Source organism: Barbus barbus (assembly GCF_936440315.1).
Source record: "Barbus barbus genome assembly, chromosome: 14".
NCBI lineage: Eukaryota > Metazoa > Chordata > Actinopteri > Cypriniformes > Cyprinidae > Barbus > Barbus barbus.
Window position 1 is genome coordinate 26,355,936 of NC_136742.1, and position 16,395 is coordinate 26,372,330.

General features: G+C 37.0%; 1 protein-coding gene across 1 annotated transcript in view; it reads right to left on the minus strand.

The window, feature by feature from the left end:
* Positions 1-540: 540 nt before the first annotated feature.
* LOC306879821 (solute carrier family 35 member F1-like) overlaps positions 541-16,395 on the minus strand; it is a 92,644-nt gene continuing 76,789 nt past the window's right edge. Inside the window, exon 8 of the mRNA XM_079433021.1 lies at positions 541-1,713. Within this exon, the coding sequence (XP_079289147.1) occupies positions 1,489-1,713 (225 nt within the window). The 3' untranslated portion in view covers positions 541-1,488. The remainder of the gene's footprint in view (positions 1,714-16,395) is intronic.

The following is a 16,395-nucleotide window of genomic DNA, read 5'->3' on the forward strand; positions in this document are numbered from 1 at the left end:
CCTAAAACCCAGGATTGGTGCAAACTAAACTTAAACTTACCAGGCTAGCCAGCTAAACCAGCTTCATGGTACAGGCCCCAGGCCTTAATGTTGCTGTTGTCCTGTACCTGAAGTTCCCCATGGGTCAATATAGTATTTTGTCTGTTTTAGGGATTATGCTTTTATTTGCATCATTTACTCACCCTCAACTTGTTTCAAATATGCATGAGTTTCCTTCTTCTGTTGAACACATCAGAAGATAATTTTAAAAATGTGAATGAACAAACCATAGCTATTCCATATGGGGGGGGGGATACATTTGGAAGTCAATGGCTACCGTTAAATGACTGGACACCAACAATTTCAACATTTTTTGTGTGTTCATATACGTTTGGAACAACATGAGAGGGAGTACGATGACAGAATTTTCATGTTTGGGTAAACTATCCCCTTAAATTGTAGTTTACAACATTACGTAGTCTGATATGTAAAAGTTTGATTTTGGCGTAATGTTTTGCAAGGTCAAATACATTTTCCTAGGCTTGGCCATTCGTGTTTTTTGAGTTTAAGACAAATATACTTTATTTTAAGCAAGTCAGACACATTAAGAATTTCCAATATTTAAATGACAACTTAAGAATGAAAAAAAAAAAATTTAAAACAAAAAACTCCAATATCAGTTCAGAATACTTTACATGTATTGTACTGGATTTTATCCAAATAAGATGACAATTAAGACTGAACTGCTTATAAAACAAAGACAAGTGCAGTAAAATAGTTTACAATCAATTGCTATTACACAGACTTTTATATTTAATACAAATGCATGTAGCCTTTTTCTTGGCAGAATTAAAACAAAATGACAAATATAAAATGAATATGGTATAACAGTTAAAGGGTGTAAAATCATCTTTTTTTTTTACCCTTTTTGTATTTCTGACTGATGAATTGAAATATTTATAATTTTGAGCAGATAATACAATATGCAATCATGACATGACGTCCAGTACTGATGACATTGTTTTTAAGTCATGATTTCTCATTGGCTAATGTAAACCACAATAATATTACATGGCAAGGCACTGGCTCAAATCAGCATTGTAAAACTCAGAATGCAGTTTTCGTCAGATAGATCTCATTTAAAATGCTAAATATTGATGAAACTGTAATGAAACAAACCATGTCAAGCTTTCAAATACAATGAACCCTTTGTGCTCATATAAGAAAATAAAACATTCACAATTGAGCATTTGGACAAAACAGTCAGCACGAATCCTTCTAAACACTTAATTTGCCGAGGGGAAAGAGGCAATGAGGTGAAATCATCTCTATACATGAATCTTATATCTCAGATATACAGAAGTCACTGCTACCTATTGACAGTTCGTGATCACAGTGTACTCGTTTGCTACGTGGTTGATTACATCATTCAGTGATCATTATCATTCGTTTTTCTACAGACTGCTGGGCCGGGCAGTGGATGATTGGTTTTTAGAGACCACGCCCCCTTCAGGCAACTCTTACGCGAGGCTCCTCCTCTATTTCCTGACCCAGGCTCGTATAGGTCACTGAAGGCTCCAGGGGCCCCACGGTGGGCATGTCTGTGTTAGTGTTTCCCACGTTGCGGAACTGTTTATAAACGCGAGGATCCTGTGCCACGTAGGTGGAGGAGGAGGAGTACAGGACCAGTCCCAGGACGATGATGATGAAGGACAGCAGGTAAAGGCCTGAAAACTGAGGACAGAAAAACAATAATAAACTTCATATAGTGTCTAAAGAATGATTAAGAACTCTACATAATGATGTATTCATTCCAAATAGAACAGTGATTTAAAACTTCAAATCATCATCATCATCTAGTAATTCAAAATAGAACACTTTAAATCATAAAGTGAAACCTTTAAATTAAAATTGACCACTTTTAATTAGAACAGTGATTTTAAACGGTAAAATTGTAAACAATGATTTATTAATTCAAAACATAACACTGATTTGTACCGTAAAATGTTATTTTTGACTTCATATAGAAACTTTAATTCACAATTTACATCATTTTAAATAGAACGCTGATTTAAATATTGATTAGGAACACTGATTAAAGTAATAATTATTCATTCTAAATAAGATCACTGATTTAAAAATGTAAATCATGACTTATTAATTCCAAATAGAACACTGATTTAAATTCTTAATTTAGAATTACTAAATAGAACAGTGACTTATAACTGTAAATCATAATTTATTAATTCTAAATAGAACACGGATTTAAACAGAAAATTGTTTATTGCTTCTAAATAGAACACTAATTTAAAACTATAAATAATGATTTATTAATTCTAAACAGAACACTGATTTAAAATGGTAAATCATGGTTTATTCATTTTAACTAGAACACTGAATTTAAGAGTTTAAATCATAAATTAATTCTAAATAAAACACTCATTTAAACATCAAATTTGACTTTAACTTTAAAACTACTACTACTGAACACTGATCAAAAATCAGGATTTATTATTTCTAAATAAATGTTTTAAAACTTATCATAATTTACTACTTTTAAATAGAACAGTGACTTCTAAATCATGGTTTATTCTAAACAGAACACTGATTTAAAACTGCAAATCATTATTTATGAAAATCATTCCAAATATGCAAGCTGTTATTTGTTCTATGGGAAAAAAAACTTGACAGTCACAGTCAAAAGTTTCTGTATGGAAAAGAGTGGAAAAGAAAACAGTCCTTTTGTTTTCCACAGACAAAATAACAACATACAGATTGGAACAAAATGGGGTGAGTAAATAATAACAGAATATACATTTTTGAGCAGATGCTCCATACGGTCTAATGACAGCCATTGCAGACATTGTTTGCTCCTATAAATATGTCACATTAGAGTTATATTTCGTTAATGAACATGAGGGAATCAGACGTGAAGACCCAACAGGAGATATTCTACCAAGAATGAACTAATGAGCAAAAGCAGCAGTTGTGTTAGAGATGGAGCGAAGCATGTCCAGAGAAATGATTCACTCCCAGTGTGAGTCTACTGTTCAAGGTAGGAGGTCTGTGATTGTAATTATGATGGGATGGCATTAATAATGGTTTAAAAATGGATGTTGTGAGACCAAAGGGCAAAACATGTGCATTAATGTGATTTAATGTCATGGGATTGCTTATCTTAACATAATAGGTCAGGGAAGAACACTTTAATTTCCCAGAATGCTCTAATTTATCCCAGTCTTCACCAGATCTTAAAATCGGAATATTGGCCAACCATGTTTTTTGAATCTTAGAAAGTCTGCTGGACTGCTAAGAATTTTTTTATTTTTTTTTAAATGTAATGTAAAATAAAACTGCACCACTGACAATGCCATTTTTGAGCAGTGCATTATATTTTGCTCTGCGTTATGGTCAAGCAGGGACTCAATACCCTTGTCAGCGCTTTGAAAATAGCAACAACAATCACGACTTTGAAAACTGAAATGCCAAAGCTTCACTCTATTTGCTAAATCACATCAATAGTTTTTCATCTGTAGGGTCTGAGGTGTGGATGAGCACAACAATCAGTTCTGGCAGTAGACCTGTGCTGTGAACAATGGCCTCTCAGCTCGATCATGGTCCATTTCTGAGCCACGTGCCGCCCATCTATACCGCCTGTGATTAACAAAGGGATTCCAATTACATGCGGCCTTCAGCTCTGGCCCATAAAAGCAGGATTCAGCAGAGTTAATAATTAAAAAAAACAAAACAAATACAAGCCAATCGGATGCATTAGGATTTTTGAGCTTCCTCAATATCTTTTAAATTTTATTCACTGCATGTTCAGGCCAGTGTTATTTTAGTATCATTGAGATGCTATTTTTTTAAATTAATAATTTGAATGAGTTTTTATTGTATAAATTGTGCCGTTTTAAAATTTTACATTTTAAAATAAAATTTTAGTAATATAGTTGTGTGTATCGGTCATGTTTATTAATTTGTTATATATCTATAGATATACACATATACACACATATATATATATATATATATATATATATATATATATATATATATATATATATATATATATATATATTAGTAGAGTAGTAGTAGTATATTATCATTATATTAGTTTTTATACATTTCATTTTAGGGTACGTTTACACGACATCAATGTACTAAAAACTGAAACGTTTTTTCTTTGCTTTTTTGAGAAGATTTGTTTACAGATGACAACGTTGTCAAACCGATCCCCATTCATACGGATCCATGAAAACGACTAAAACACTGTATTATTCATGCCATGCCAGTATGTCACTTTGTAAAGAAACAATATGTGCCTGCGCACATACCTGTCGACTGAACATATTTACACGAAGACGGTAATAGTATCATTTTCAAAAATTTCAGAAATCTGACATCAAAAGTTTTCCGTTTATGGTTCAAATTTGAAAATGGTGTTGTGTAAACGTCCCCTTAGTTTTAGTTATTTTAGTACATAAAGTTAAACTAAATGTTTCTTGGTAAAGTTTTTAGTATGTTTTATTTGATTTCAGTTAACATTTAATGTTTTTTTATGGTTTTAGATTTAATTAACTGTAATATCCCTAATTCAACCAATAAAGTCTTCTGGAGGAAACTACAGATTTATTACATAACAGCAAACATAAAAGATGTGCTTTTAACATCATACAACAAACAACTAACAACTACAGTACGTCAGGACAAATAAGGTAAGCAAATATCTGTAACAGTAACTGTACTGTATTAACGCTCATTTAATGCTGCAAAGCATGCTGGAAGCTCGCAGACCATTAACAAAATCACTAACAGTGTTCAGTATGAAAGTGTTTGATCAGAAAACATCAGTTATTAGCTGATCACATCACATCTAAAAGCTCTACCAGAGAGGACCACCGTGAGACCATCGGCGCGTCCCGCCACACTGAGCCGAGGCCACTTGTGTGAAAATGCATACACACACACACTCATAAATATTTGCTAGCACATACACTCCAAAGCCCTGAAGTGATAGACATTAGGCTTTTGAAGTCTAGAGAAACTCCACAGAGAATTTTAAATAAACTTTGACACTTTCTCACAGCCTTTCCCACTTCGAGCATCACAGCAGAATAAATATTTCCAAAAAATCAATAAAGGCAAGTCACATTATGCCTTGGTGAGGCTCTTATGCATATCCAGAGTTGCTTTTCATAAAATCAAGTCTGTATAAATCTGTCCGCATGTGCATGGGTACATGAATGTGAATAAATTAGAGACGAGAGGTTTAGGACGGACAGTACTTAAAATAGAACCCAGAAGGACTTACTTTTCATCTGAAGATATCTATTTATTTTATTTTTTTATTTCTGACGCTTTTATCCAAAGCGACTTACAATTGCTATATATGTCAGAGGTCGCACGCCTCTGGAGCAGCTAGGGGTTAAGTGTCTTGCTCAGGGACACATTGGTGTCTCACAGTGGATTCGAACCCGGGTCTCTCACACCAAAGGCATGTGTCTTATCCACTGCGCCATCACCACCGCTGTGCTGCACGCGCTGAATTCATTCCTCAGATGGTATCTAGAACTAATGCGATGAACTGAAGAACCGGTGATGTAACTTCAAAAACTATTTAATCTCTTAAACAGCATGTAAACAACTTGAGAACTGAATACAGCAAAATGGTTTTAGATAAGGGAAAAAAGTTCTTTGATAACCTTTGTTTTTAGAGTTTTTTTGTGTAGGGCTGATTTATGACAGCCCATTCCCAGCTCAGAGACAAAATAAAAAAAGTCAATGTGAGATAAAGTTTACATTAGTAAATGAAGTCACCGGAGAAAAAATAATTCAGTAATAATTGTGGGGAAGTGTTACAATTTCAAGAAATAAAGATGAAGTTGTGAGAAGTGATTAAAATTTTGAGTCTTATATTTGTAAATGTGAGAAATAATAACTGTGTGATATAATGCTGCAATAATATATCATATATTACAGATATAAAGTCATATTGTGAGATATAAATTCTTAATTTTGAGAAATAAAATTTAGTAATTGAGTTTAAAGTTGCAGTTATGAAACAGTAACAATTGTGGGAAATAATCATCACATCAATAAGCTGAAATTACAAGAAATAAAGTTGCGATTGTGATATTTAAATCACAATTACAAGTAATGAAGTTGTAATTGTTAGATAAAAATGCAGTTATGCTAATGGCAATTGTGTACTTTAATTTAGCAAATTTGAGAGATAAAGTTATAATAATTGACTTATGAAGTCGCAAGTATGAAAAAAGTCACAATTGCGATAGTCATATACAGTATATTAGCAAAATTTGTTGAAATTAAAAGAAATAAAGTTGTAGGTTTTATATATTAATCACAATTAAGAGTAATGAGTAAAAGTTGCAATTGTGAGAAAGATGCAATTTTGAAAACAATTTGACAATTATGTGATTTAATGTTGAGGTACAAAGTTTCAATTGTGAGAAATAATAATTGTGAGATAAGAAAAGATGGAAAATATTAACAATTATCAAAAAATAAGTTAAAATTACAAGAAAAAAGGCTGCAACTCTGATAATTAATCACAATGACTAATAAACTTGCAGTTGTGATATAAAGACGCAAGTAAAAGAAATAATGACAATTGTGTGGTTTCATGTTCTACCTGATAATATACAGTAAAGTCAAGTTTGAGATATAAAATCGTAATTGTGAGAAACAACATTGAGAGATAAAACATATATGGGAAATAATTACTACTTTTTTTTTTACAGTGAGGTGGAAAAATCTTTCTAAATGAAAATAGCAGAAAAAAAAAAAATTCCTTTTCCAATTGAGGTTTTTTAAAAAGTTAACACACCTGAGAGTTCAGTGCAGACCACAGGATAGCAATTAGACAGAAGGTTCTGGCAAACGTATGGAAGATCAAGCACAGCCCAAGTGATTTTCCAGTACTGCAAGGGTATTAGAGCCAGCAAGAGTAATATCTGCTGGAAAGGAATATATTCTGCTTACATCGCCGGCGTGTCAGGTTGCTCATTTAAATATATCAAGTGGTGCTACATGCCAGCATAACTATGATAAAGTGCCTGCTATTTCAAGCCAGACACATGGTGCCCCCTTTTCCCCCAAGCATTAGGGGAGAAAAGAGTTTTCAATAAGGGTACAGTAATGTAATTACAACCTGTAAAGAAAAAAAATAAAAATGCCATACTCGCAATAAATCATACTGTAATATGCAAGGTGTTCTGAGTGTCATATTTCAAAATGAAAGTTAAAAACCAAAGATGGATTGTACGGTCCAAGACACAAACAGCCATGTGTTAAGGGTTTTCCTTACTTATCTCGAAACTTTTTCAAATTCAGAAAATCTGTGGCTACATTTGAAAAATGTATGTGAAAAATAATGTTTTTTTTTATTATTCAATATTTTCTGTTTAATGTGCGTTTGCGGTGCGTATTTTTTCCTGCAGACATGTTAACGGATTAAAGCGTTCACACTCACTGCATGTGGTTGCGGTCCGGCAGTGCGTTCCTGGAGCGGTGCAGCGATCGTTTCCGCAACGAGTCTATTTTTGCTGTGCTGCACGCGCTGAATTAAAGTGACAATGAACATTCATTGACATGGAAATGTAGTAATTTCACAATAAATAGATATAATTAAAGTATACTATGTTTCACAGGCTTTTTGGCTAGGTTTAAAACAAATAAAAAAGTGCACTTTTAGATAAACAAGGCAACATATGCACTTGTGTCTTGTGGTGGTAAAAAAACAAAGTTCTTTAAGGGGAATGGTTGTAATAAAGATTTAAATGTAAAATTCACGAGAGCCGACTGTTTCTGTCAGTGGTTTTAATTTTAAATATTTGTGATAGCCTAACACAACGTAGGCTATATGCTGTGTTGCGTTTCCACTTGCTTGAGCAACTTAATATACAAATCTATAGCCAAATGCATTTAATACGTTGTTTATATTAATTGAGTTTAAACGTGAATATGTCTATGAAAGATTGTGTAACTGTAGGCTACTGTGATAAAAGGATTTTCACAATGCTGAAAAAACACTCAGTATAGGCTAACAATGTTTGGATTTGAAATCAAAATAATGGATAAATGTTGTGTTTGTGGTAAACAGCCGCGGATCAGGAGCGGACTGCAAACTGGACTGGCTTCTGCATCACCTACTGCAGACGGAGCATGTGTGAAACAGGCATTAGAGACTTTGTCACTAGATTTAGCAATTCCTTTAGCGACTTTTTGTTCAAAAAGCACCTATGAACAAATCTTTAGGGTTTGCCCAAACCATATTTAGTTTCTGAGACTCGCCAGTACAGCCGCACGAGCGCGAGGTTTCTCTTTCCCACTGTGCCCCTTTTTCTCTGCGTCTGCTCTGTTCAGCGAGTGGCTGAGAGGAGCAGTGCTTTCAATTAAAACAGATATTATGTTGCTTCTCTAATTTTACATGCAAGTATAGCCGCAATCATACCACAGCTATTGTCTTTATCTTAAGTGTATTTGATTTCATCATACGGCGGCTCGATTATAAATAAGGATTTTTGTGCAGATTAACATCTAGGAAGGGAGAGCTGTTTAAGTGAACATAGAAGTCTTAATGTGTCGTGTTTCAGTCACTATTTCATATTGATTCGGTAGTGTGACAATAGAAAAAGTCAAATATAGCAATGAAAACAGTTTTATTGAGAATTTATCTGCATCAAAATACAGTATGTGGGCACAGAGAGGCATAGAAATGTAATAATAAATGAATATTTTGCATGTTCAGAAGAAGTGAGCTGCCCTGTCCTGCGAAAATGGAAACAGGTTTTGTAAGTAAATTGCTCAGTGCAAAGAAAGAGAAGTAATGGGAACCTGGTATTTCTATGCTCTTTTTTTCATGTGTCTAATAGACATGAACAAGTTCTTTGAAAAATATCTATGACCTATGAAACATGTCTAGTCTTCATTCACTATGTTGACTATGGTTTCACTAATAATAAACATATATTGCATAAAGCATCCATGCCCATGTTGATTAGAGAAGTATTAATTTAAGGTTACACACACACACACTGCTGATTTTGTACGTTTACCCACTGACAAAGAAATGATCAGTCTATAATTTTAATGGTAGGTTTATTTGAACAGTGAGAGACAGAATAACAACAAAATAATCCAGAAAAACGCATTTAAAAAAAAATTGATTTGCATTTTAATGAGTCAAATAAGTATTTGATCCCCTATCAGTCAGCGAGATTTCTGGCTCCTGGGTGTCTTTTAGATTAGATTAGATTAGATTCAACTTTATTGTCATTGCACATGTAAGGTACAGGGCAACGAAATGCAGTTAGCATCTAACCAGAAGTGCAATAAGCAGAGGTACAGGATATACAGTGCCTACAATATGTTACATATGTACAGAATATACAGATAAGGCAGTAGTACTATGGACATAATTTACAAGTTTTTAAATACTATCAGTATGATATACAGATGGGTGATATGAACATACTATACAGATGGATTGTACAGTAAATGTATGTACACTATGAGCAAAAACTATGAAAATAATTACAAATGGATATGAATGCTATACATTAAGATATATAAATACTAGTGCAATGAACATTGAAAGTGCATAGAAATAAAAATTTCCAGTGCATAGTACTCAGTGTGTGGATGTTTTTTTTTGTTTTTTTTTTACCGATTTAATGATGGGGAGGGGTGAAGAGTTTGTGGTGGTGTGTGAGGGGGGTATCATTGGGCAGAGTTTAATAGGGAAACAGCTGTAGGGAAAAAGCTGTTCCTGAGTCTGCTTGTCCTTGATCGGAGGCTCCTGAAGCGCCTCCCAGAAGGCAGTAAGTTAAACAGTCTATGGTCTGGGTGAGAGGAGTCCTTAAGAATGCCGCGAGCTCGACGTAAACAGCGTTTTCTCTGGACGTCCTCAATGGCAGGAAGTGGTGTCCCTGTGATGCGTTGGTCGGTTTTCACCACCCTCTGCAGTGCCTTGCGGTCAGCAACTGTGCAGTTCCCATACCAGACTGTGATGCAGTTGGTCAGGATGCTTTCAATCGCACACCGGTAGAAGTTCACCAGGATGGTTGGAGACAGGTGGTTCTTCTTCAGTGTCCTAAGGAAGAAGAGGCGTTGGAGAGCCTTCTTGACTAGGCTGGATGTGTTGGTGGTCCAGGTCAGGTCCTCCGAGATGTGGGTTCCCAGGAACTTGAAGCTGGAGACAAGTTCAACAACCATCCCATTAATGTGGATGGGGTCATGCGTTCCACTTTTCTTCTTCCTGAAGTCCACAATAAGTTCCTTTGTCTTGCTGGTGTTGAGGAGCAGGTTATTGTCAGCGCACCATGCAGCCAGGTGCTGTACCTCCTCCCTGTAGGCAGTCTCATCGTTGTCTCTGATGAGGCCAATCACTGTGGTGTCGTCAGCAAACTTGATGATGGAGTTGGATCCATGCATAGGCCTGCAGTTATGGGTGTAGAGGGAGTAGAGGAATGGGCTCAGCACACAGCCCTGTGGTACGCCGGTGTTGAGTGTGATGGTGGTGGAGCAGGTGTGGCCTGACCTAACATGCTGAGGTCTGTTGGTCAGAAAGTCCATAATCCAGCTGCAGAGGGAGGTGTTAACACCCAAGTCACCAAGTTTAGTGATCAGCTTGGAGGGAATGACGGTGTTGAATGCTGAGCTGAAATCAACAAACAACATCCGTGTATATGTGTTGTTATTATCCAGGTGTGTGAGTACCGAGTGCAGTACTGTGCATACTGCATCCTCAGTGCTCCTATTGCTACGGTAGGCAAATTGGTGTGGGTCCAGTGTGGGTGGGAGGCAGTTCTTGAGGTGTGCCAGGACCAGTCGCTCAAAGCACTTCATTACAATGGGTGTGAGTGCTACGGGGCGGTAGTCATTCAGGCACGTCGGGGAGGAGTGTTTCGGCACTGGCACAATGGATGTGGACTTAAAGCATGTTGGCACAGTTGCTTGGGTGAGGGACAGGTTGAAAATGTCTGTGAAGACCTCTGCGAGCTGCTCTGCACATATCCTGAGCACACGTCCAGGAATGCCGTCAGGGCCAGCGGCCTTGCATGCATTGATCCGGCTCAATGCTGTGCAGACATCTGTGGAGGTGAGTTTGAGGGTCTGATGGTCTCCTGAGAGTGTGATCTTGGTGGCTGTCTCCTTGTTGTTATTCTCAAAGCGAGCATAAAAGTCATTTAGCTCATCAAGGAAGGAGACGTCTGTGACCGTTGGAGTGGAGTTGCATGGCTTGTAGTCACTGATGACCTGGATGCCCTGCCACATGCGCCGGGGGTCAGAGTTGGAAAAATGCTCCTCTACCTTTAGCTTGTAGCAGTGCTTGGCCTTCTTGATGCCCCTCTTCAGGTTAGCCCTGGATATGCTGTAGGCCTGAGCGTCATCTGATCTGAAAGCAGTGTTGCGGGCTTTCAGCAGGAGCCGCACTTCCTTGTTCATCCATGGTTTCTGATTAGGGTACGTTGTGATCTGTTTTTCTGTTGTAACACTGTCAATGGAGGTATTGATGTAATCCAGTACAGAGGTGGTATAGATGTCAATGTCCGTGTGAGAGCCACTGGCAGCCTGAGAAGCAAACATACTCCAGTCCGTGTGTTGAAACTTGTCCTGAAGTACAGACTCTGCTCCCATTGGCCACACTTTGATGGTCTTCACTGATGGCTTCACACGGTTGATGAGGGGTGAATACTTGGGGGTGAGAAACAAAGAAAGGTGATCAGACTGTCCCAGGTGGGGGAGGGGAATCGCGATGTAAGCTCCTGCGATGTTTGTGTAGACATGATCCAAAGTTTTTTCTCCTCTAGTGTGGCAGGAGACATGCTGATGGAATTTGGGGAGCACTGTCTTTAAGTTGGAGTGATTAAAATCACCCGCAACAATAAATGCAGCTTCCGGGTGTACAGTCTGTTGTTTACTAATGGCCGCATGCAGTTCGTTCATAGCAAGCTTGGCATTAGCATCCGGGGGAATATAGGCTGCAGTTATGATGGTGGAAGTGAACTCCCGCGGCAGATAGAAAGGTCTACACTTAACCATGAGAAACTCTAGGTTAGGTGAGCAGTGTTTTCCAACAATGTCAGAGTTCGTACACCTAGCTTTGTTTACATAAATGCACAATCCTCCACCTCTGGTCTTGCCGGAGTCATCTGCCGTTCTATCTGCTCGGAGCGTGTAGCGTCCGGTTAGATCAATAGCATTATTTGGTATGTCGCTATGTAGCCATGTTTCAGTGAAAACCATGACATTGCAGTCCAAAAGTTTCTTACTATGGGTGATGCGAAGTCGTATTTCATCCATTTTGTTCACCAATGACCGCACATTAGCGAGGAAAATGCTGGGTAAAGAGAGCCAGTGCGGTGTTAGCTTTAGCTTAGCTCTTAGTCCTCCGTGCTTCCCCCGCCTTTGTTTACGATCTCGGCGCCACCTGTGAGCACTTCCGTCCGGCCGAGCAGAGTGCGTAGCCTCGGGTGTTCTGGAGATCTCCGGGATGAGTCGATGATTGGTTATAAAACTGTTGGAAAAGTGCAGACCGATATCCAAAAGCTCCTGTCGGGTGTATGATGTTAAGGCAAAGCTGTTCAGTGAGAACAGACCCGAGATGAGCAGGAAAAATACTGCAAAATTGCAAATACTGGAGAGACGCTGAGCCTCGCGATGTGTTCGCGCCGCCATCTTGCTATATTATATTTTATACAGGTAAGGAGCTAAGATTAGGAGCACTCCCTTTAAGAGTGCTCCTAATCTTAGCTCCTTACCTGTATAAAAGTCAACCTGTCCACAGAAGCAATCAATCAATCAGATTCCAAACTTTTCACCATGGCCAAGACCAAAGAGCTGTCCAAGGATGTCAGGGACAAGATTGTAGACCTACACAAGGCTGGAATGGGCTACAAGAACATCGCCAAGCAGCTTGGTGAGAAGGTGATAGCAGTTGATGCGATTAATCACAAATGGAAGAAACACAAAATAACGGTCAATCTCCCTCGGACTGGAGCTCCATGCAAGATCACCTCGTGGAGTTTCAATGATCATGAGAACGGTGAGGAATCAGCCCAGAACCACACAGGAGACTCTTGTCAATGATCTCAAGGCAGCTGGGACCATAGTCACCAAGAAAACAATTGGTAACACGCTACGCCTTGAAGGACTGAAATCCTGCAGCGCCCGCAAGGTCCCCCTGCTCAAGAAAGCACATGTACAACCCTGTCTGAAGTTTGCCAATGATTCAGAGGAGAACTGGGTGAAAGTGTTGTGGTCCAAAATCGAGCTCTTTGGCATCAACTCAACTCGCCGTGTTTGGAGGAGGAGGAATGCTGCCTATGACCCCAAGAATACCATCCCCACCATCAAACATGGAGGTGGAAACATTATGCTTTGGGTGTGTTTTTCTGCTAAGGGGACAGGACAACTGCACTGCATCAAAAGGAACGATGGACGGGGCCACGTAACGTCAAGGCCAGGGCATTGAAAATGGGTCTTGGATGGGTATTCCAGAATGACAACACAGCCAAGGCAACAAAGGAGTGGCTCAAGAAGAAGCACATTAAGGTCCTGAGTGGCCTAGCCAGTCTCCAGACCTTAATCCCATAGAAAATCTGTGGAGGGAGCTGAAGGTTAACCTTAATGACTGGGAGAGGATCTGCAAAGAGGAGTGGGACAAAATCCCTCCTGAGATGTGTGCAAACCTGGTGGCCAACTACAAGAAACGTCTCTGTGATTGCCAACAAGGGTTTTGCAACCAAGTACTAAGTCATGTTTTGCAAAGGAGTCAAATACTTATTTGACTCATTAAAATGCAATCAATTTATAACTTTTTTGAAATGCATTTTTATGGATTTATTTTGTTATTCTGTCTCTCACGGTTCAAATAAACCTACCATTAAAATTATAGACTGATCATTTCTTTGTCAGTGGGCAAACGTACAAAATCAGCAGGGGATCAAATCATTTTTCCCCCACTGTATATATATATACACATTTTTCTCATTTTAAAAGGTAGAGCGTCTAGAGATTATGCTAAAATGGCAATATCTGCTCAATCCAAAGTAGTGAATTTATTTAAAACTCACTTCAATGTTCACTTAAACCAAATTTAAGGACATAAAAATCACATGAAGGACCCATAACAAACTTCACTCTGTCTATATTGATTGAAGAATATCATTCAAGTCAAGCAGCTAAAATCCTATTATTCTACCACACAGCTAAAGACATGAATATTGGCATATCTGCTGATTGAAGAGTCTCCGTGAAGAGTCTTCGTCTCCCTCTGCAGTTTTCAAATGATTTCTTCTGTAACCACCACATGCTTCCAGTAAAATTCTCATTAACAGTCTTAATTTAATCTGGATCTGACTGCTGCCAATATGAAGATACCTCCAACCATCAAACGATCTACTTTTCCTTATGGAACATGCTCCAAACAAGCCACAAAGTGCAAATCAAGTGCAAATCAAAGTCTAACTGCAGCAAGAACATGCTTCTGTCACACATATACGGGCTACCAAGATTTCAGGAAATTGAGCAACCCATCAAGATCAGAACTCAATCATTACAGCTCATTTTTTTCTGAATTGGCTCAGCTGAACATCGAAGGCTATTGTGGAAATCAGCTTGATTCAAATTTCAAACACACTCTCATCTACTTCTGTCTGACAAGCGGCAAATCACTGTGAAAAACATGCAAGCACGTTCAAAATGCCAAGAGCGGGTATATGCCAATATCTGTCCACCGCAGATATGGATTCATATACAGTGGATCCAGAAGTCTGAGACCACTAGAAAAAAATGCTTCTATTTTACACATTTTGGATTAAATGTTACTAATATATATATATATATATATATATATATATATATATATATATATATATATATATATATATATATATATATATATATATATATATATATATATATATAAAAAATATATATTATTATTATTATTATTGCATTAACATTTTTACATTATCAGCATAACAATTTGAGAGAAAATTGCATGAATTTCAGAACATTTTTTTTTCTTTATATAACAGCAGCACTCAAGTTGCATAAAATCTGCATGAATTGAAAGTGTTGTTTTAGAATCAGTGAAATACCATTATAGTTTTTATTAATAGTTTGAATTGTTTTATTTTATATTTTACATTTGAATTTTAACATTTTATTAATTTAGTTTTTATAATTTATTTTTTTAGGTTTATTCATTTTGTTTCAGGTTTAACTTTAGTTATTTTAGGAAATCAAGTTAAACTATATGAAAATGAGAAATTGTCCTTAACTATATGAATTATATATATATAAAAAAAAAAAACTTAAACTTATTTTATTTCAGGTAATGTTCGTTTTATTTCAAATATACAATTTATTTGTTGTGTTTTTAGAATCAGTGAAATAAGATTACCTGATGAACCCAGAACCCTGATGATCCAAAAGAGTGTGAATGCAAAAGCATCTGACTGTCTGTACGTGAATGTCACAAATTTGCTTATTAGTGACCTACAAATAGTGCAGAATTATTTCTCCAATCTTTCATGTCTTTTCTAATTCATTTAATGATATTAGATCTTCACTGTAGTCTCAGACTTTTAGGCTCCACTATACACTCACAAGGACCTTGAGTTTGCGTCGTGAGCAGAAACCAGGTTTGAGAAGACAAAAGGCCAGACACAAAAATAAAGGAGATGAGAATGCAGGGGCAGACTACCGACCAGCAATAACAACAGCGTGCAGAGAATCTCAGAGAGCTCTGGCTACATATGAGCACATTACAAATGGCTCGGGCGTTCAGTTCAGGACTGGAGAGGGATTTATTTGGAGGCGCTTCTTTCACACTAATGTATCCCCTAGCCTTTATATGTACAGCACAATGATCAGAGAGAACAGTATGAAATATTATGAAATGCAGAAAATGTTCTTCATATCATACCAGACATGAGCATCATATAGGATTACTAAATACTATGCCTGTCAATGTAATGGATTCATTTGATTCATTATGTTAAAAAAACAAAAAAAAAAAAAACAGTATTTTAAAAACACTAAGCAAAACAAAAAAATGCAATACAGCAGCCAATTGAAACGTGTCTGATGTATGTGTGCACATATAAACAATGAAAAACGGATGGAATATGAAAACAGGTTTGCTCATCTGCCACCCTTAAAACCCTTAAAATATCTTAATTTTTCAGCTTATGTTGATAAAGCTTTAGATTAATGACATATTTAATTAATCAGCATATCATGCAAGTCATTTGATAAAGAAATGTAATGATTGACAGCTCTGCTTAAGGCTAATTACAAAATAGTTATGGCTCCCAAATCCGATAGAGCTATGCTTAAAGCTGTAGTAAAAAGCTTATGTATGCACATTTTAAAAACTAGGAG